Source organism: Enoplosus armatus, chromosome 13 (assembly GCF_043641665.1).
Source record: "Enoplosus armatus isolate fEnoArm2 chromosome 13, fEnoArm2.hap1, whole genome shotgun sequence".
NCBI classification, from domain to species: domain Eukaryota; kingdom Metazoa; phylum Chordata; class Actinopteri; order Centrarchiformes; family Enoplosidae; genus Enoplosus; species Enoplosus armatus.
In genome coordinates this window covers 4,839,234-4,854,631 of record NC_092192.1, presented here as the reverse complement: position 1 = coordinate 4,854,631, position 15,398 = coordinate 4,839,234, and the positions used below count along the sequence as shown (strand labels likewise).

General features: G+C 40.1%; 1 protein-coding gene across 1 annotated transcript in view; it reads left to right on the top strand.

Moving 5' to 3' along the window:
* The window catches only part of cadm1a (cell adhesion molecule 1a), a 328,104-nt gene that overhangs the window by 286,481 nt on the left and 26,225 nt on the right, over positions 1-15,398 (top strand). The window contains exons 8-9 of the mRNA XM_070917428.1: positions 112-284; positions 11,197-11,286. Of these exons, the coding sequence (XP_070773529.1) occupies positions 112-284; positions 11,197-11,286 (263 nt within the window). The remainder of the gene's footprint in view (positions 1-111; positions 285-11,196; positions 11,287-15,398) is intronic.

The following is a 15,398-nucleotide window of genomic DNA, read 5'->3' as shown; positions in this document are numbered from 1 at the left end:
ACATTTCCACTTGTTAGAAGAAGTCGATTATAATGAAATTTAAAGAACACTTTCACTCTTTGTTGTGTTGATCTTATCCATGGGATCTTACTGGTGATCTTTTCGTTCCAGGCCACAACGGGTGAACTGGGTGAAGGTGGACGACGATGTGCCATCCCACGCTGTCATCACCGGCGGTGATCTTTACATCGAAAACCTAAACAAGTCCTACAATGGAACCTACCGCTGTGTGGCCTCCAACTCAGTGGGGGAGTCTTTCGACGACTACATCCTCTACGTCTATGGTACGCAGGTCTAACACTGACCCTCCAACACTTTACTATCTCCCTTTCTACCTGTATCTATATATCTGCTCTTTAGTTTTTGTCTTTTCTATATTGGGTCTTGTACTCAATATCAGATACAAAACTAATATTTCACTCACCTCCTTTTATGCATCACATGTCTCAGATATTCCAACATTGAAAAGTCTTAAGGCTGTTCCTCTTATTGACTCTGGTGTAAAAGTTTAAACCAATGAGAGATCACAAGTTTAATCTCAATTCACTTTTTATAGACTGAGATATCCAAATATTTTTCACGGTCAGTGTGTTTAACACCATATACTGTGCACCAGTTTTTTGAGAGATTGTGCCATGAACATGAACACCAGAATCATTCATATGTAGAGTTATTGGCACTGGTGCTCATTGCTAGCAACTGTAGCATACTAAAGACTAAGGCGATTAGCATAATCCAATATACGCAGACTGACTTTTAAATAAGGGCTGTGTTTTAATACAGGTGCAGTATACTCTTAATCCCTCCCTGTTTCCAACTGCACTGTGAATATGGCCAATACCAAAAGCTTGTCGCTTCACTCTGTCCACTCTGTTCACTGGGCTTTCTGCCTTGCACCTATATATCCAGGAAAAAGTCCTGGGTCCTGAGGCCACATTAAGACCAACACAATGGAAAGAAAATGCAGACAAACAGTTTTGACCTCAGATAAGCCTTCAAACTCATTATTACCATTAGTCAAACTGCATTATATTTCATCTTCTCACCAGTGCCTGCAGCAACACACCCACACCAAAGTAGCTCCGTCAGACTTTTTTAACGCAGTGCTATTTTCGCTACCAAAGAGGACAACAAGGTCATGTCCTCAGTATTGTTTCTCTCTTTCTCTCTGTATTGTTTGGTTATTTTAATGACCTGAAGAGGAGTTTACATTCTGCATATACAAACACATTTTACATGTTGGATTCTGAAGACTGGTTCAGACTAATTATTGAAATATAATAGAGGGATAGAGTGTTTTATCCCGGCAGTGTGGAGAAGGCCTTCAAACAACATTTAGACTGTTATTCACACATAAATTCTAATTGAGCAGTTAAATGAACTTTATTTAAATGAAAAATATTTAAAATAATCAGAAAATATCACATGATGTTTGTGTTGGCTTGTCAAACTTGGGTGGTTGGATTGGGCAATTTGGGTTTATGACCTCAGCATTTCTAAAATCCCTGGGAGACTGTGAGCAGAAAAAATCACTGTACAGCAAGTGCATATATATGTATATATATATATATATATGTGTGTGTGTGTGTGTGTGTGTGTGTGTGGTTTAGTTCTGAAAGTAAACCTGACTACACCAGCTCCATTGAGTCACTGGATTTTTCATACCGATGTAGTCTGATGATGAAGTCAAGTCAATTTTATTCATATTGCCCAAACTTACAAATCATAAATTTGCCTCAACTGGCTTTCCAACCTGTAGAGTATACAACACGCTCTATTATTAGTACCTTTCCTCGGATAAGGAAAAACTCTCAAAAAAAATGTACTGCTAACTACTGTCAGTCAGCATTGTGTAAACCAGTTTTATTATTTCGGATGGAGCACCACAGCCAAGACCTAGCTAGGGATTGAGCATGTGGTGTATGTTCTGTTAACTGCTTCCACCTACTTCTGCCAGATTTCTTTATTTCTTTGGCTTCCTGTTGATTTAGCGTCCTCCTCCTCTCTCTATGTTATTCTCTCATCCTCATAAGCATTATCTTAACATGCTTTTATACTGTTGATACCAATAACATTTTCTCCCTGAGCAGGGCATTACACTCTAATGTACTCATTTTCCCTGGCCAAAATTACTTCACTATCACTTTTGGTAGACCCTGAGCCTGCAGAGAAATTATTTGGCTGCTATTGTCAGAGGGAATTAGCAGAGTGAAAAGGCTTCTTTTTTATGTAGGGGGGAAAAGGGACTCTCAATGCCTGATGGACACCAGCTGAATGGATGTTATTTACAGCAGAGCGAGCCGCTGTGCTAATGATGAGTGCAATAAAACAACAGAGGTACCACTGAAGATCAGGAAACAGCTTACTGCCACCTGCTATATTACAGCTGTTAATCTATTCTAACAGTCTGTCTCTGTGTATATTCTTCTGGTTTTCTCATTGTAAGAGTCAGTCTGACACATAGGTCTTAGTCCTAAGCTAAAGGTAAAAGAGAAACAACTTAATCAACTTTTTAATTTCATGACAGTTTTTAAAGGGTGAAATATTAAAATGGTTTAGCTAGATTTAAGTTTGAAGTAATTGTTAAGGTAATCATTAGAATTATTGTAAGTCAAAGGTGTGTCTGTGTGTGTTCACGCAAATGTGTATATAATCGGATCAGCTGCAGCACACATGGAGAAACATCAATAACAGCAGCCATTTTACTTTAAGCCGTGTTGTTGCTTACGTTTTCCATTAAGCACAACTTTGCATGAAGTAGGAATTTTCTGGTAATTGTTGCAGGCTTTTTGTACGTCTCTCTCCCCGGGCCTAAACAACAAAACCCCATGGTGAGGGCTGCAAGTCGCCCCACTCTCATCCACCCACCAGCCCCCCACCCCCACCCCAAATGGTGAGAGAAAGACAAAGATAAACACGGTAATGCAACAGGCGGGCAACTAAAAGCCAATTGCACCAAAAAACAACCCAGCCACCATTAAAACCACAGAAGGCCTCCATCCTTTTACAGCTCGTCTTTTGATGACTTTGATGTGTCTGTGGCCCCCACACTACTAATGTCTGCTGTAATTCAACAGTAAATCATGCCGAACCTTCGCCTTGCTAATGGGAAGACGGGATGTTGTGGCTGAGCTGTCAGAAGCTGATTCTCACATTATGTTCCAGACCCCCTTTCGCCACCACACACACCCTCCTGCTCCTACACTACCACCAGCATGCATGCACCGCTGTGGTTGTCCATTTACCGAAAAAAGAAGCTGGGAAGAGGGCATGTATGTAGACACACCCGCACACACCCCCTCGTTAGAAATCAGAGAAGCAGCAGGGGCATCAGCGTGTACTCTCACATATAGAGGTGATAGAAAGCATCTGGTTCTGGTTACAACAACATATTAGACTGGTCAAGTAAGTCAGATCAGCCTTTCATGTGTTAAATGAATTCTGGTGCATTTTCTCATTTAGTGCGGTTCATTTGGGCTGGTCTGAAAGCTGTCAATCAAACTCTGGTGAGGACTAAACAACCGGACTGAGATCGCCTAAAAAAAGTTGCGATACATTAACTACTAATGAATCCAGCTCTGTGTAAGCGATGTACAGCCTTCATTTATACAATATCATTTGGTAACCATGGTAACATGTGGGCATCTTGACATTACTCAAACTTTTTGACAACACAGTAACTATCCTCCTGTAATATTATAGATGCCTCTTTTGTGTCCCGTTTGTGTCTCTTCATCACTATTTATGATGCATGAGACCCAGTTACAGTTCTTACCAATAATGCTCATCATAAATTATTTCTGCATTAATTCTTTGTGACACCAAAAAAGCAGAAAACTATAGCATGGTCTGCTCCTCCTGTGGGTCCTCGCCAAAACTGTCCAATCAATGAGTTACCTGGCAGTCCGTATGACTTCATGATGCTCCTCTTGGTTTGTTGTTGTCGTCAGTTTGTGAACACCAACCCGGACCAGAACTGAAAGGCAATAATGAACCTCTTTTTGTTTTTCTTCCTTGGTCCAGACCAAATGAACCAAACAACATGCGCTCTTAGACTTTCTAAAGTGAATTAAAGAGTTCCCCTAAAAATAAAGACTGATTTTAGTCCTAATATATTAATCACCAGACCTCCAGGCTGGTTAGCTAGGAGGGACCGACTCTAATAAAGATAAAGGATGAAAAACCGTATGTCCCTCCAACAGTCTGACATAATGTGTTAATGTTTTAGATTTAATGCACCACAATATCCTAAAAGCTGCCATTAAACATGGAGAGCACAAATATGTTATGCAATTTTCTTTTATTAGAAGTTAAAAACCAGCCACAATATCAACACAAGATCCCAAACTGTACATTAGATCTGAGTAATTCAGTGATAAAGTCCGCATGGCGCCTCCACCCCCCCCTTGCTTGACAGCCTGAACAAATGCAGCCATGGCCAGCATCTCCTCTAATACATCTGATTCCCGAGTATTGTGACCCTAAGTGATGGAGAGCACCGTGAGACTGGCTGACACTAACAATGTTAACAGCGAAATGAATGCAGTCTGTACTGCTCTAACTCTCACTGCCGCTCTTACTTCGCAGGGTAAGAAAACACAAGCATCAGGGTTTTCCTCCCGCGGTCGAGTCAGAGCTGGCACCGAGGGGTTTTGTGTTGTTTACAGGCTGCCGCTCAGCCTATAACTGAGTTCTCTTGCTCCCTGCTCCTTTACCAGCACTGTTTTTTATTGCACAGTAGCCGCATGTTTAGTGACCCCGTTGCTCTCGGTCGTCCTCTTACTTACTTTACACTCCTCCTCTGTTGAAGCACATGGGAGTTTCTCTACAAGTCACTGTTATCCCTTTAAGTGGCATCTAACATGTCTTCCAGAGGTGCGAAGTGTACCAAAACATCTTATTGAAGCTGCAAGCGCTCTTAGTTTGCTGAAATTGCACTTGAGTGGAAGTGAAATTGCTGGCGTAAAATGTTATGAGGAGAAAAAAGTAATTCCATCACTTCCAAAACAAATTTGCCAGGAGGTTATGTTTTGAATCCTGTCTGTCTCTTATGAAGACATTTTCTACGTTTGCAAGCTGTGTATCAATTCATGACATTACAGTGGTAATTTTGGGCATTGCTATAACTTAAGACCCCAACATTCATCTCCCAACCGCCATATGGAAGGATTATGTCACAGTGACTGTGATCTTGAATTTCACTGCTTATTTGTTGCACTCAAAATGTCACATAGGCAACACATTTCTACTCAATATGACCCCACTATATTTGTGTCCAAATGATCCATATGAAATTATACGATCCGTATTTGTTATATACAATACTTCTGTTTCCATCATGTCGAGATTCAAAAACAACCCAGCCTGGAGGACACAACCCTCCAGTCTTTTGTCCATTATCTGACAGATTACTGTAGAAAGCCTGGCCACCTTTAACCTTTCTAAGGGGGCGTTTTTCAATCAGGCCTCATGGGGCATTAAAGGCTCTGAGATGTACATGAGGCCCAACCTCAACTTCCTTTGTAAGTACATTCATTAATTATAATGAATTTAAACCAGGTAGCCAATCATGAATCAGAATTGTAGTATCTGAAGGATGTGTTATGTTCTCATTGCTTCTTATGATTTATGACTTATTTCTCAGGTATTTTGTAACTTCTCTTTGGAAAGATCAAGTCAAAGGACAAAGATGGACAATAGGCCAATATTTTATGCTCTTTCACAATATTGGCATTCACTTCCAAGTCAATGTCAAGTTTATATGTGAAGCCCTTAACCAGAGTAAGAGTGTCAGGGCTTCAATGGTTCGAATTATACAGGGAACAAGGACACCTGAAGAGGCCAAGGAAAAACTTACACAAAACACACAGGAAAAATGGAAGAAACCTTGAGAAGGATAAAACATAGGTAACCCTTGTAGGGCGGCGAGGTACTAAATGAATAGTATGACAAAATGGCAAATCAATAATGCAGTTAGACAGTCTAGCAGGTCAGTAAACAGTTTGTAGCAGGGAAACATAAAAGCAAAAAGGAGAGAAAAATACTTTGTGATGAGGTCACAGCCTTACACAAAGCAGTGTAATGATACTAAATTGTATAAGATGTCAATTTCTGCCAGTTTGAAGCCCCTACTATATGTGTAGCATGTGACAATGTTCAACTTTTGAGAGCTGCTCCGCCTCCCAAACTTCAAGCGAGACCTCTATCATAATTTTGACAGCTGTCACTCGAATGTACGATATGTTTATGGCTGTAGGTAAAGGAGGAAAAGTGTATCTCAGACATCTAGGAAGTGTGCAGTTTGGCACAACATGAAATGAGGATCGTTTAAGACTTCGCTAGAAAAGCGTAGTTTTTTTTTTTTCTAACATTTACCCTTCAATATTTCATTGACGAGTTAAACCAACGGCAATCTAAGCACAGGACGTCATATCAGATGTCATATTAGAAAACACTCATGTGTCATTTTGGAGGGCATTGACAACAACGTACTTTGTTATTTCGTTTGCAGGACTTGTTGTGTGCCCCTCACCGGGTATATGGCAATTCTCCTGTCCATTTGAGGCATGTCTATTCTGAAAACCTGCTCACAATATCTCTGATAGCTTCTCCCCTTAAACCTAAAAGCTGTCATCTTTCTGACATTACCGTCCGGTCAGAACTTGATGGATACTACCCGCTCTAACAGTGTGTGTTCTTCCTCTCATAAAGTGTTTATCCAACATGTTCCGCTTTGTAGCAGAGAAAACCTGAAGCCACATTACTATTTAAGCTTTCCAGAGGTCAAAGGTGTTATTGCTTCAAGCGGTCCTAACACAGATTACATAAATGTAGGCATTTTAGCATTTAACATTTTAGCTTCTTGTGACATAGTATATTTAAAAGGGCTGGGCAAAGTAGGAGTAGATCAGACTATAATATGCTTTACTATACTATACTATACTATACTACACAGCACTATACTATACTATACCTTACTACACAGCACTATACTATACTACACGGCACTATACTATACTAAATGATCTCACTTATATAGCGCCTTTCAACCTTCACGGTTCCCAAAGCGCTTTACAGCTAAGTAAATTGTGACCGAGCTGCCATGCAAGGTGCTGGTCTCCATCGGGAGCAACTTAGGGTTCAGTGTCTTGCTCAAGGGCACATCGACATGACGGGGGCAGCCGGGGATCGAACCCCCAACCCGCTCTAACCAGCTGTACCTCCCGTGCGACACCATGCCGCCCCCACTATACTATACTATACACTATACTACACAGCACTGTACTATACTATACCATACTACACAGCACTATACTTTACTACACGATACTATACTATACTACACAGCACTATACTATACTATACTACGCAGCACTATACTATATTATACTGTATTATACTATACCTTACTATACTACACAGCACTATACTATACTTTATTACACTACACTATACTATACTGTACTATACAGATTAAATACATCTTAGTACAATTCTTCACTTCACTGCACTATATTACTATATACTATATCGCTCGCTCTCTCTGATGCTGTTGGTGGTTCTGACACATTCATCATAAAAGGTGTAAAGTAACCTACTTTATCAATTTTTATCTTTCATCATGACAGCTTATCTTGACTGAGTCCACTTGTTTGTCAAAGTCCCTCTCCAGTCAAAAATGTGTTTTTCTTGTTGTTGCCTCTCTTGAATGTTTCACTGTCCAGAATGATGTATGTGCAGAGTTTCTTTTCACATTCATCTGCTGAGGGGGCAAAATGTGTCCGTGCTTACCTTAAATCAATTCACAAGTGTGATGTGAGGCCTGTAGTGAACAGATATAGGATGGATTACTTTCCTATACTACATGACATTATACTGTAGTGTTTGATTACCTTTCGTCCGCAGCTTCACTTAATGATAATTAAGTCATTTTCATTATGTGGTGCATCGTAGAATAAAGTATTGTTGGTTTATGGGTTTAAAAGTGTCCTAACTTTTTCCCATGTATCATCAATTACTTTTTTCAGGTTTCATATTGCTTGGTGTGATTACTGGCACTGTGCAAATGTAGGGTGTTTCTCTCATCCGGTGCTCACGTGGAGTTCTTTAACTCACCGGCTTTAGCGGGAATGATTCCTGTCAGGCTGCGTCTCGCAGCTTCCTGCGGTCCTGCTCCATTCGTTCAGACCAGAAACACTGATTCATAAGCCTCATCAGTAAACAAGGCCCGGTGACTCAGCGGGAGGAAAAACACATTCTGCCTGTCACATTTGAAAGTCAATGAGCTCCAGTGTTCTTTGATACATTTCACCAGCTATCCACGAAAAAGGGAAACGTAGTGTACATTCAGACAATCCCCCCAGTCTTTCTTTTAATCTTTCTTTTTGAATGTTTTTTACCGATACGTTTTTAATGAGTTGTTGACACTGATGATCCCAAACATCTGCTGGACCCTCACAATTCATGATGGGATAAAACCAATTAGACAGCGCCACCCCCGAGCTGGAGTTTCGTGGCTCTCAAGCATGTGTGAAACTCATCAGCTCAGGCTTCATCTGCCAGCCGACTTCCCAATGGATAATTTCTCCCCGCCTTTGTCTGCACATTGGTCTGTACAGCCTTTTGCATTGTCAAGGTTGTCTTTAAAAGAACGGAATTGTTGATAGATTAAAAACATATCGTACATCAGCAAAGTTTGAATACTGATCCAGATCACCTGAAGGCCTTCATTTGCATTTTTAAATTTGCCTCAGGCAGAGTTCGGAGGGGCCACACGGTCCTCTCTGCCTTGTATTTGAATTACTTGATACATTTTTCTTTAAGTCCAGAAAAATAGATGATTTTCTAAACTAACAATTGTGAACAGATTTGTGCAGTAACCATGAACAACTTCTTCCCTCAGGGAAGACTACTTTCACATGATAAACGACCTCCGTGCCCTCAGGGAAGACATTACAAACAGCAGGATAACTTTTATCTCTTTAATGTAACTTCTGGATGTGCTTATTTTCAATTTGCAGTGGTTTTAAAATGACCTTCACTTGAAACATTAAGAATTACTGGTGTGCATTCAGTAATACAGTGACAATAAATGGGACTTATGACCGTTAACAAAGACAAGTAATCATGGTGCTACAATATTAAGTACATAAAACCCATATAAACTAACTTACAATTAAGAATAAGATTATATTTATATAAAATCAACTCGAGTTTGGTTCCTTTCTGTTGTCTAAAGTATGTCTGCTGACAATAAAGCGTATAAAGCTGGTCACTGCAGTTTTTAGCAACTTTGCTCAAACAGGTAGAAAATAGTGTTTGTGTGTTTGTTTGAGACTTTTTTTCAGCCACGAATTTGTTACGCTATTAAGAATAAGCTATAGGTTACAAGGACAGTAGTTGATCATAGTATTAAGTCATTGTTTTCAAGGTTTTGTTGACAATTATAAAGACAAGAACATCACCATCCCCATAGTTTTTTCAATAGTGCCAAAGCAGATCCCTGTCCGCTATGGTTTGGTTCAGCTAGTAATTGGGATTTAGTAGCAGCTATTTACAACATGTCTGTTGAATTTAAATGCATGTGTTTGCATGTATGAATGTCTAACTAATTCTAAAGTTTTTCTTTTTAAACATTTGCTTCCACTTTGTCAGTGTCCTCCCATAGAAAATGCAGTGTCATTCATGCTTAGTATCTGAAACCAGACCAAGCCAGCATCCTTCAATGGCAGATGCAGAATGCTAAAAATGCCAACATTGGCACGTCTTCCATGTCGCGAAGAAGGTGAAATGTTGATTCATAAAACTGAAAAACTAAAAACATTGAATGTGAGAGTGAGTGTGTGGCGTCCCTCTCTTTACTTTGATGCCTACCTGCGAGCCAGCACCTCATTAGAATAACTGTGGGTTTCACCATGTAGTGAATCAAAACTGAGGCAAGAAAACAGCAACAGCAGCAGTTTAGAACGGCAAATGTTGACATGGCGATGTATACTGTCTATGGGCAAGGGAAGTAATGACGGCTACATTTTGTCACCTGTGCCACCTGCAGGAAATAAGCATTACAGCTGCAGCTTGCTGGGTTTTCTACCCGACGTTGCGTGCGTCCAGTAAAACTGCAACATAGCTGATGTAAAGTCCAACCATGCACATCTTTGTAACCGCTAAAAACAGCCCCTCTTCCCTCTCCGCCCTCATCTCTGTCCATACACATTTCCTTTCCTCTCTTTCTTATAACACCTTATTTCATTAAGTGTAGACTAGCCTTCCTCCTTATCAACAGCCACAAATTACTTATTTTTTTTCAGCACCTTTTAATAACCCCAACAGGTTTTTCAGTCCATTCCCGGCCAATCAGAGAAGCATGGGAGGTCTCTAACCAAGCAGCATTGCCAGTGGCTTCATATCAGTGCAGCCCCGCCACTTCAACAAGGAAAATGTCACTTTTGATATCTCCCCCTGGTCATTGTCAGGGTGGGGAGTCTAACCCGGCTAATGAAGTAAAAAGGGAAAAGCTGAGGGAGGAAAAATGGTCTCTAGTCAGTCTGTGTCTCATCAGCCCTGCTTGATACTGATCATTTATTTATTTTTTATTTTCGACGTGTGTTTATTATTTCCCTCCTTCTGTTTTTGTGTGCCACCATTGATTGTGTCATTGTGTTTGAGTTTATACATCAAACGTCGTTTCTTTTTGTTGCCAGTATCCTCACCAACTTTGCGCTCTTCTCCTCGGAGGTATTATGAATGCACAGGCACGTTTGTTTGTCAAGATAGCTCACTGCATAACAATGACAGCATAAGTACAACACCAGCATGTGTTACTCATTAGACAGTTAATCACTTCTAACAGCCATGTGCTTGCTAGCATTGTCAGTATTTCATGTCGTGGCTTGTACCCTGTGAGTAGACATAAAAGAGAAGAGTTCCCAACAAGATCTTTGATCAGCTCAGTCCATGTGAGACCAGTGTTGCAGTGTCATCGTTGCGCATACAGTATTTAATGCACTGCAACTGCCAATTCATCAAAAAGTCTACAGCAGACCTTTAACTCACACACACATGGTGACACACAATGAGCTGTTGGTCATTTATCAAACAGCGAAACCATCGCTTCACAGCAACTTTACTTTATCTTCATGGCTTTTATACTCATTTGTTTCCCCCCTGTGTTTGTCATGTATTTGTCCTCTCATCCAGATGCTCCCACCACTACCCCTATACCCACCACAGCCACCACCACCACCACCACCATCACCACCACCATCTCCTACCCTGAAGCCAATCAAGGTACAGTATCACCCTCACACAACCTGTTTATCTGTGTGTGTATGTATGTGTGTGTGTGTGTGTGTGTGCTCCCTAATCCCCCACACAGCCTTGAATCACTCCATATATCTTCATCGTCATGCCACAGTGGCAGCCATCTTCGTATGCATGTTCCTTTACCCATGGGTTAGGGTCACCCAGTTTGTCATCATTTACTAATTTGAAAATGCTTCGACAGTTAATTCCAGATGCCATCCATCATTTAACAGGTAAAAATCAATGGCTGAGGCCGCAACATGTATTCATGTACCTTAAATTCTCAAATACAATAAAAATGAGTGCTAAAATAGTTTACCGAGTTTCAAATAATACCAGTACCGGTGGGGGGTGAGAAGATAAAGGCAATTCTCATGTTTGCATGTCATATTTTAACTTTTCACAGAGCCAGGCTAGTTAATTCCCCCTGTTTCCAATCTTTACTGTATGCTAAGCTAAGCTAACCACGTCCTGACTCTAGGCACATTCATAACGCCCAGACATGAGATTAATATCAATGTTCTCATCTCACTCTGGGAAAGAAACCATATAAACATGTTTCCCAAAATCAACTTTCTGCTTAACTATTCCGTTAAGTATAAACTATGATCACACTGTGACATGTGAGATATATTATTTTTCTGGTGTACATCCAATCATGTGGATACGTGCATGTCAGGCTCCCGCGTGAACAGCTGGCCGTTTTGTAAGGTTGCAAACTTTGGCATTAACATTGCACATTAGGATTCACATCAGGAAATGCGCAAAGGTTCTATAAAATATTGATTTATATGGAAACATGACAGATATAAAATGGACTTGTTGGAATGTATACAACCTCAAGTATCACAGTCACGAATTGTGAATAATTACAGCGTTCCACTGCACAAAGTGGTGTGCCCCCACAAGTTCCTCTACTTTTCAGATGTGTGTGTGGGTGTGTACGGGGGTTGAGATTGAAAGGACAAATAGTAGGCCGAGACCTAGCTCATGTTGTGTTGCTCTCAGAGCAACCTGCCGTCTGTCAATACTGTTCATTCACTGCTTTGTTCCCCAAATCCTTTCACAGCAGGGTTTCAAAACAGGCCTGGTACACAAACACATGTTGTGAAAATATTTGGTTTTCCCCACCAAACTGCTACTGTGATATCACCTGAATGATGGGAAAAGCTGACGTGAACAAATTGCTAAGAAGGCTGTAAACGATGAAACATGGGTACCAGACTCTCTATGGTCATTATGTTGATTGTATGAGTTTGATAATTGTTCTATGACATTTACTCACTGCAGACACAAGAATTGCCTTTTATATGAAAGACATTTTTCATTCATAAAGTCAATTATAGATCATGCTCTAGGTGGGTTGTGAGAAGAGGGTAGCACTGGGGATGAACATTAACTGAACATGAGCACTTGAAAATTAGGCCCTTTTGAAATAAGCAAATTTTATCTCGCTCTTTCAGAAACAGAACTGGGGGCTATTGTGAGTATAAATCTCCAAAGGGTGCAGATAGAAAACATCACTCTATGCCTCCACTCAGAAATCAGCCTGAGCTCCAAATGCAATCAAAGCCTCTCTGACAGACCGCTCAATTGGAACAAATCTCACGAGGCTGGCAGGAATCACAGGCATTGTGCTTGATTATGCCATCTGATTGGATTAAAGAGAATACCTATCTATGCAGGCTGATTGATAACTCCTTTGCCTCAGATCAAAGAGTCTGGAATCTGCACAGACCTGTTCTGATTATAGCTATCCTGACTGATTCACACTCAGATTGCTGACTATTTCTAATGTGCCTGCTAAGAATAATACTTACTTTATATGTAAATAATGATACTAAAGATTACTCACACAAAATTAGTGAATTAGTCAATGAATATAAATTAGGCTATATAACTTTGATCTTGAAATGAAACAAAGAAGTAAGACAAAAGAAAAGTTGAATTGATAAGCAATAAATGCCCAATTTTACTCACTTTACTGCTCCAGCCTTATTTGGTCTGGTATGACCGGTAGCTTGTGATGTAAATTAATGTAAGATAGTGATGGTCCAGCTTGGATCATTTCCTGTATAGTATTTATGGAATGCTTGTATGCTGTTGTTTAAAATGTAGGTTCATTTCCATATTTCCATTTGTTGCCACTGTTCAGAAAAGGTTTCGCTCACTTTAACTTCTGCATTTGACAAAACAGATTCGCAAAATGTTATTTCTTAGCATTTTGCAGGGATTTTGGCTCTGATTTAGCAAAACTATGTGAAGTTTGTGCAAAGATGCATGCAAATCTCTGCTCATTAAACTTAGTATTCTATCACTGCCTCCGTATTTCATGACAAAGAAAGAAATCGAAAGCAAAATACTGACACAATCGCAACCCAAAATCAAACTGGGAATTCAGGCAGGGAATTTCTAATTTCATAAAACATGGGTCTAATTTTTGTAGTTTTGGCCATCATTTACATCGGTAGCAACAGCATTGTACTGACAAAATTGCTGGGTACTGGATACGTGGCAACACCACTAAAAACAAGTCAAGAAACCTGAGCAATTAATCATCCTGTGCAATGTGGGATTATTACTGACATTTCAGGTGGAGTCACTTTCAGTTTTATCTCCAAATAAATTGGTTTAGATATGTGGACTGCAATTGTAAAAACATGGGAACAGTATGTGTGATGAAGTCCAAGTTCACATGCTAGCGTTTTGGACTTATTGTAGTCTTCATCAGCAAGTGTGGAACGTCATGTAAAAACGAGTGGTCATTCATGGTCATATTTATAAGGCCAGTTCTGGCTCTGCCTTGTACTCTACAACCACCTCCATACTTCATGACAGAGTAACAGTAAAGAAATGCAGACAAAATAACATCCCACAAAAAGATTTTACTGATGAAGGAGAATTATAATCATTTACAATCTCTGCGGTTATTAAAAAAACACTACACAGTATGTTGGCAAGTCATTTCAGTCCCCTGTGAACAGGACTTGAGATGTGTGGGCTCCACCTGATAAAGCAAACCTCACGTCTGCAGTGCCAATATTTTCAGGTTAAAACAACCCACTTACAGTTTCTGCCAGATGTCCTCTCTTTGCTTTCAACTATCAGGGGCATTCCATTATTACTGTGTATATAGATTGAAGGCAGCAGACTCATATGGCCATAATACACTCTGCCAGTTGATTTCATTTACCCACAGTGTGCCGCACAGATCAGAGACCCACTGCCAAATGAATCTATCAGAGTGGGATTGAGATTTTTTTTTTTTTTTTTTATCAGTTATCCATTAGAGGGATAGAATAGAGCACTTTAAAAAATCTATTAGAGCCCAAACACATGGCTCTTAAGTGCTTGGCAGGGTTTAAAAAGTAACATGGGGAAATGACTAAATTGCTATTTTCACTACTAAATACATTTCTAAATGGAGATATCTTGCAGACCAGCTCCTACAATTAGCCATTTTATTGTGTATTTTTTTAAGATTTTTCCAAACACCTCTCAGGAACTGCTTTTTCTGCGAGCATCCTCTGTTTCTATTCCTGTTTGCTTGGCTGTCCATAATCTCTTTCTCTGCCATTTTTATGTTAGTGTGGAAGAAAGATTTTCCTTGAAAAGCAACATTTTTGTGCTGCACACTCTCCTCAGGGGCAGTCTATTATCTTTTTTGTGGTACTCGGGGCCAACAGGAGGTCTTTTTGTGAAACACAAGCCGACCCCAAAAGTAAAAACTGCACTGCTGTCTTTTTAAGGATTCAACAGTCATCCTCCCACATACTCTATTTCTCTCATGACATCACCCCCCCCCCACACACACACACACACAATATGACTAATCATTCCCTAATTCAACACACCGCCGAATGAACAATGCCACTTAATCCCTGAATGAAGAAAATAGATAATAAATGTGTACCTTGTGCAAATAAAACAATCAGGCGGCAGGCTAGCATTACTTTTAATTGATGAAAGACCATAAACGGTGCTGACAGCCAATTAATTTAACCCACACTATAGACAGGACAACAAAGCAGGCAAGGGAAGGCAAAAAAAACCCAAATATTTATTACATTTGTTGGGGTCTTCAAATACATAAACAC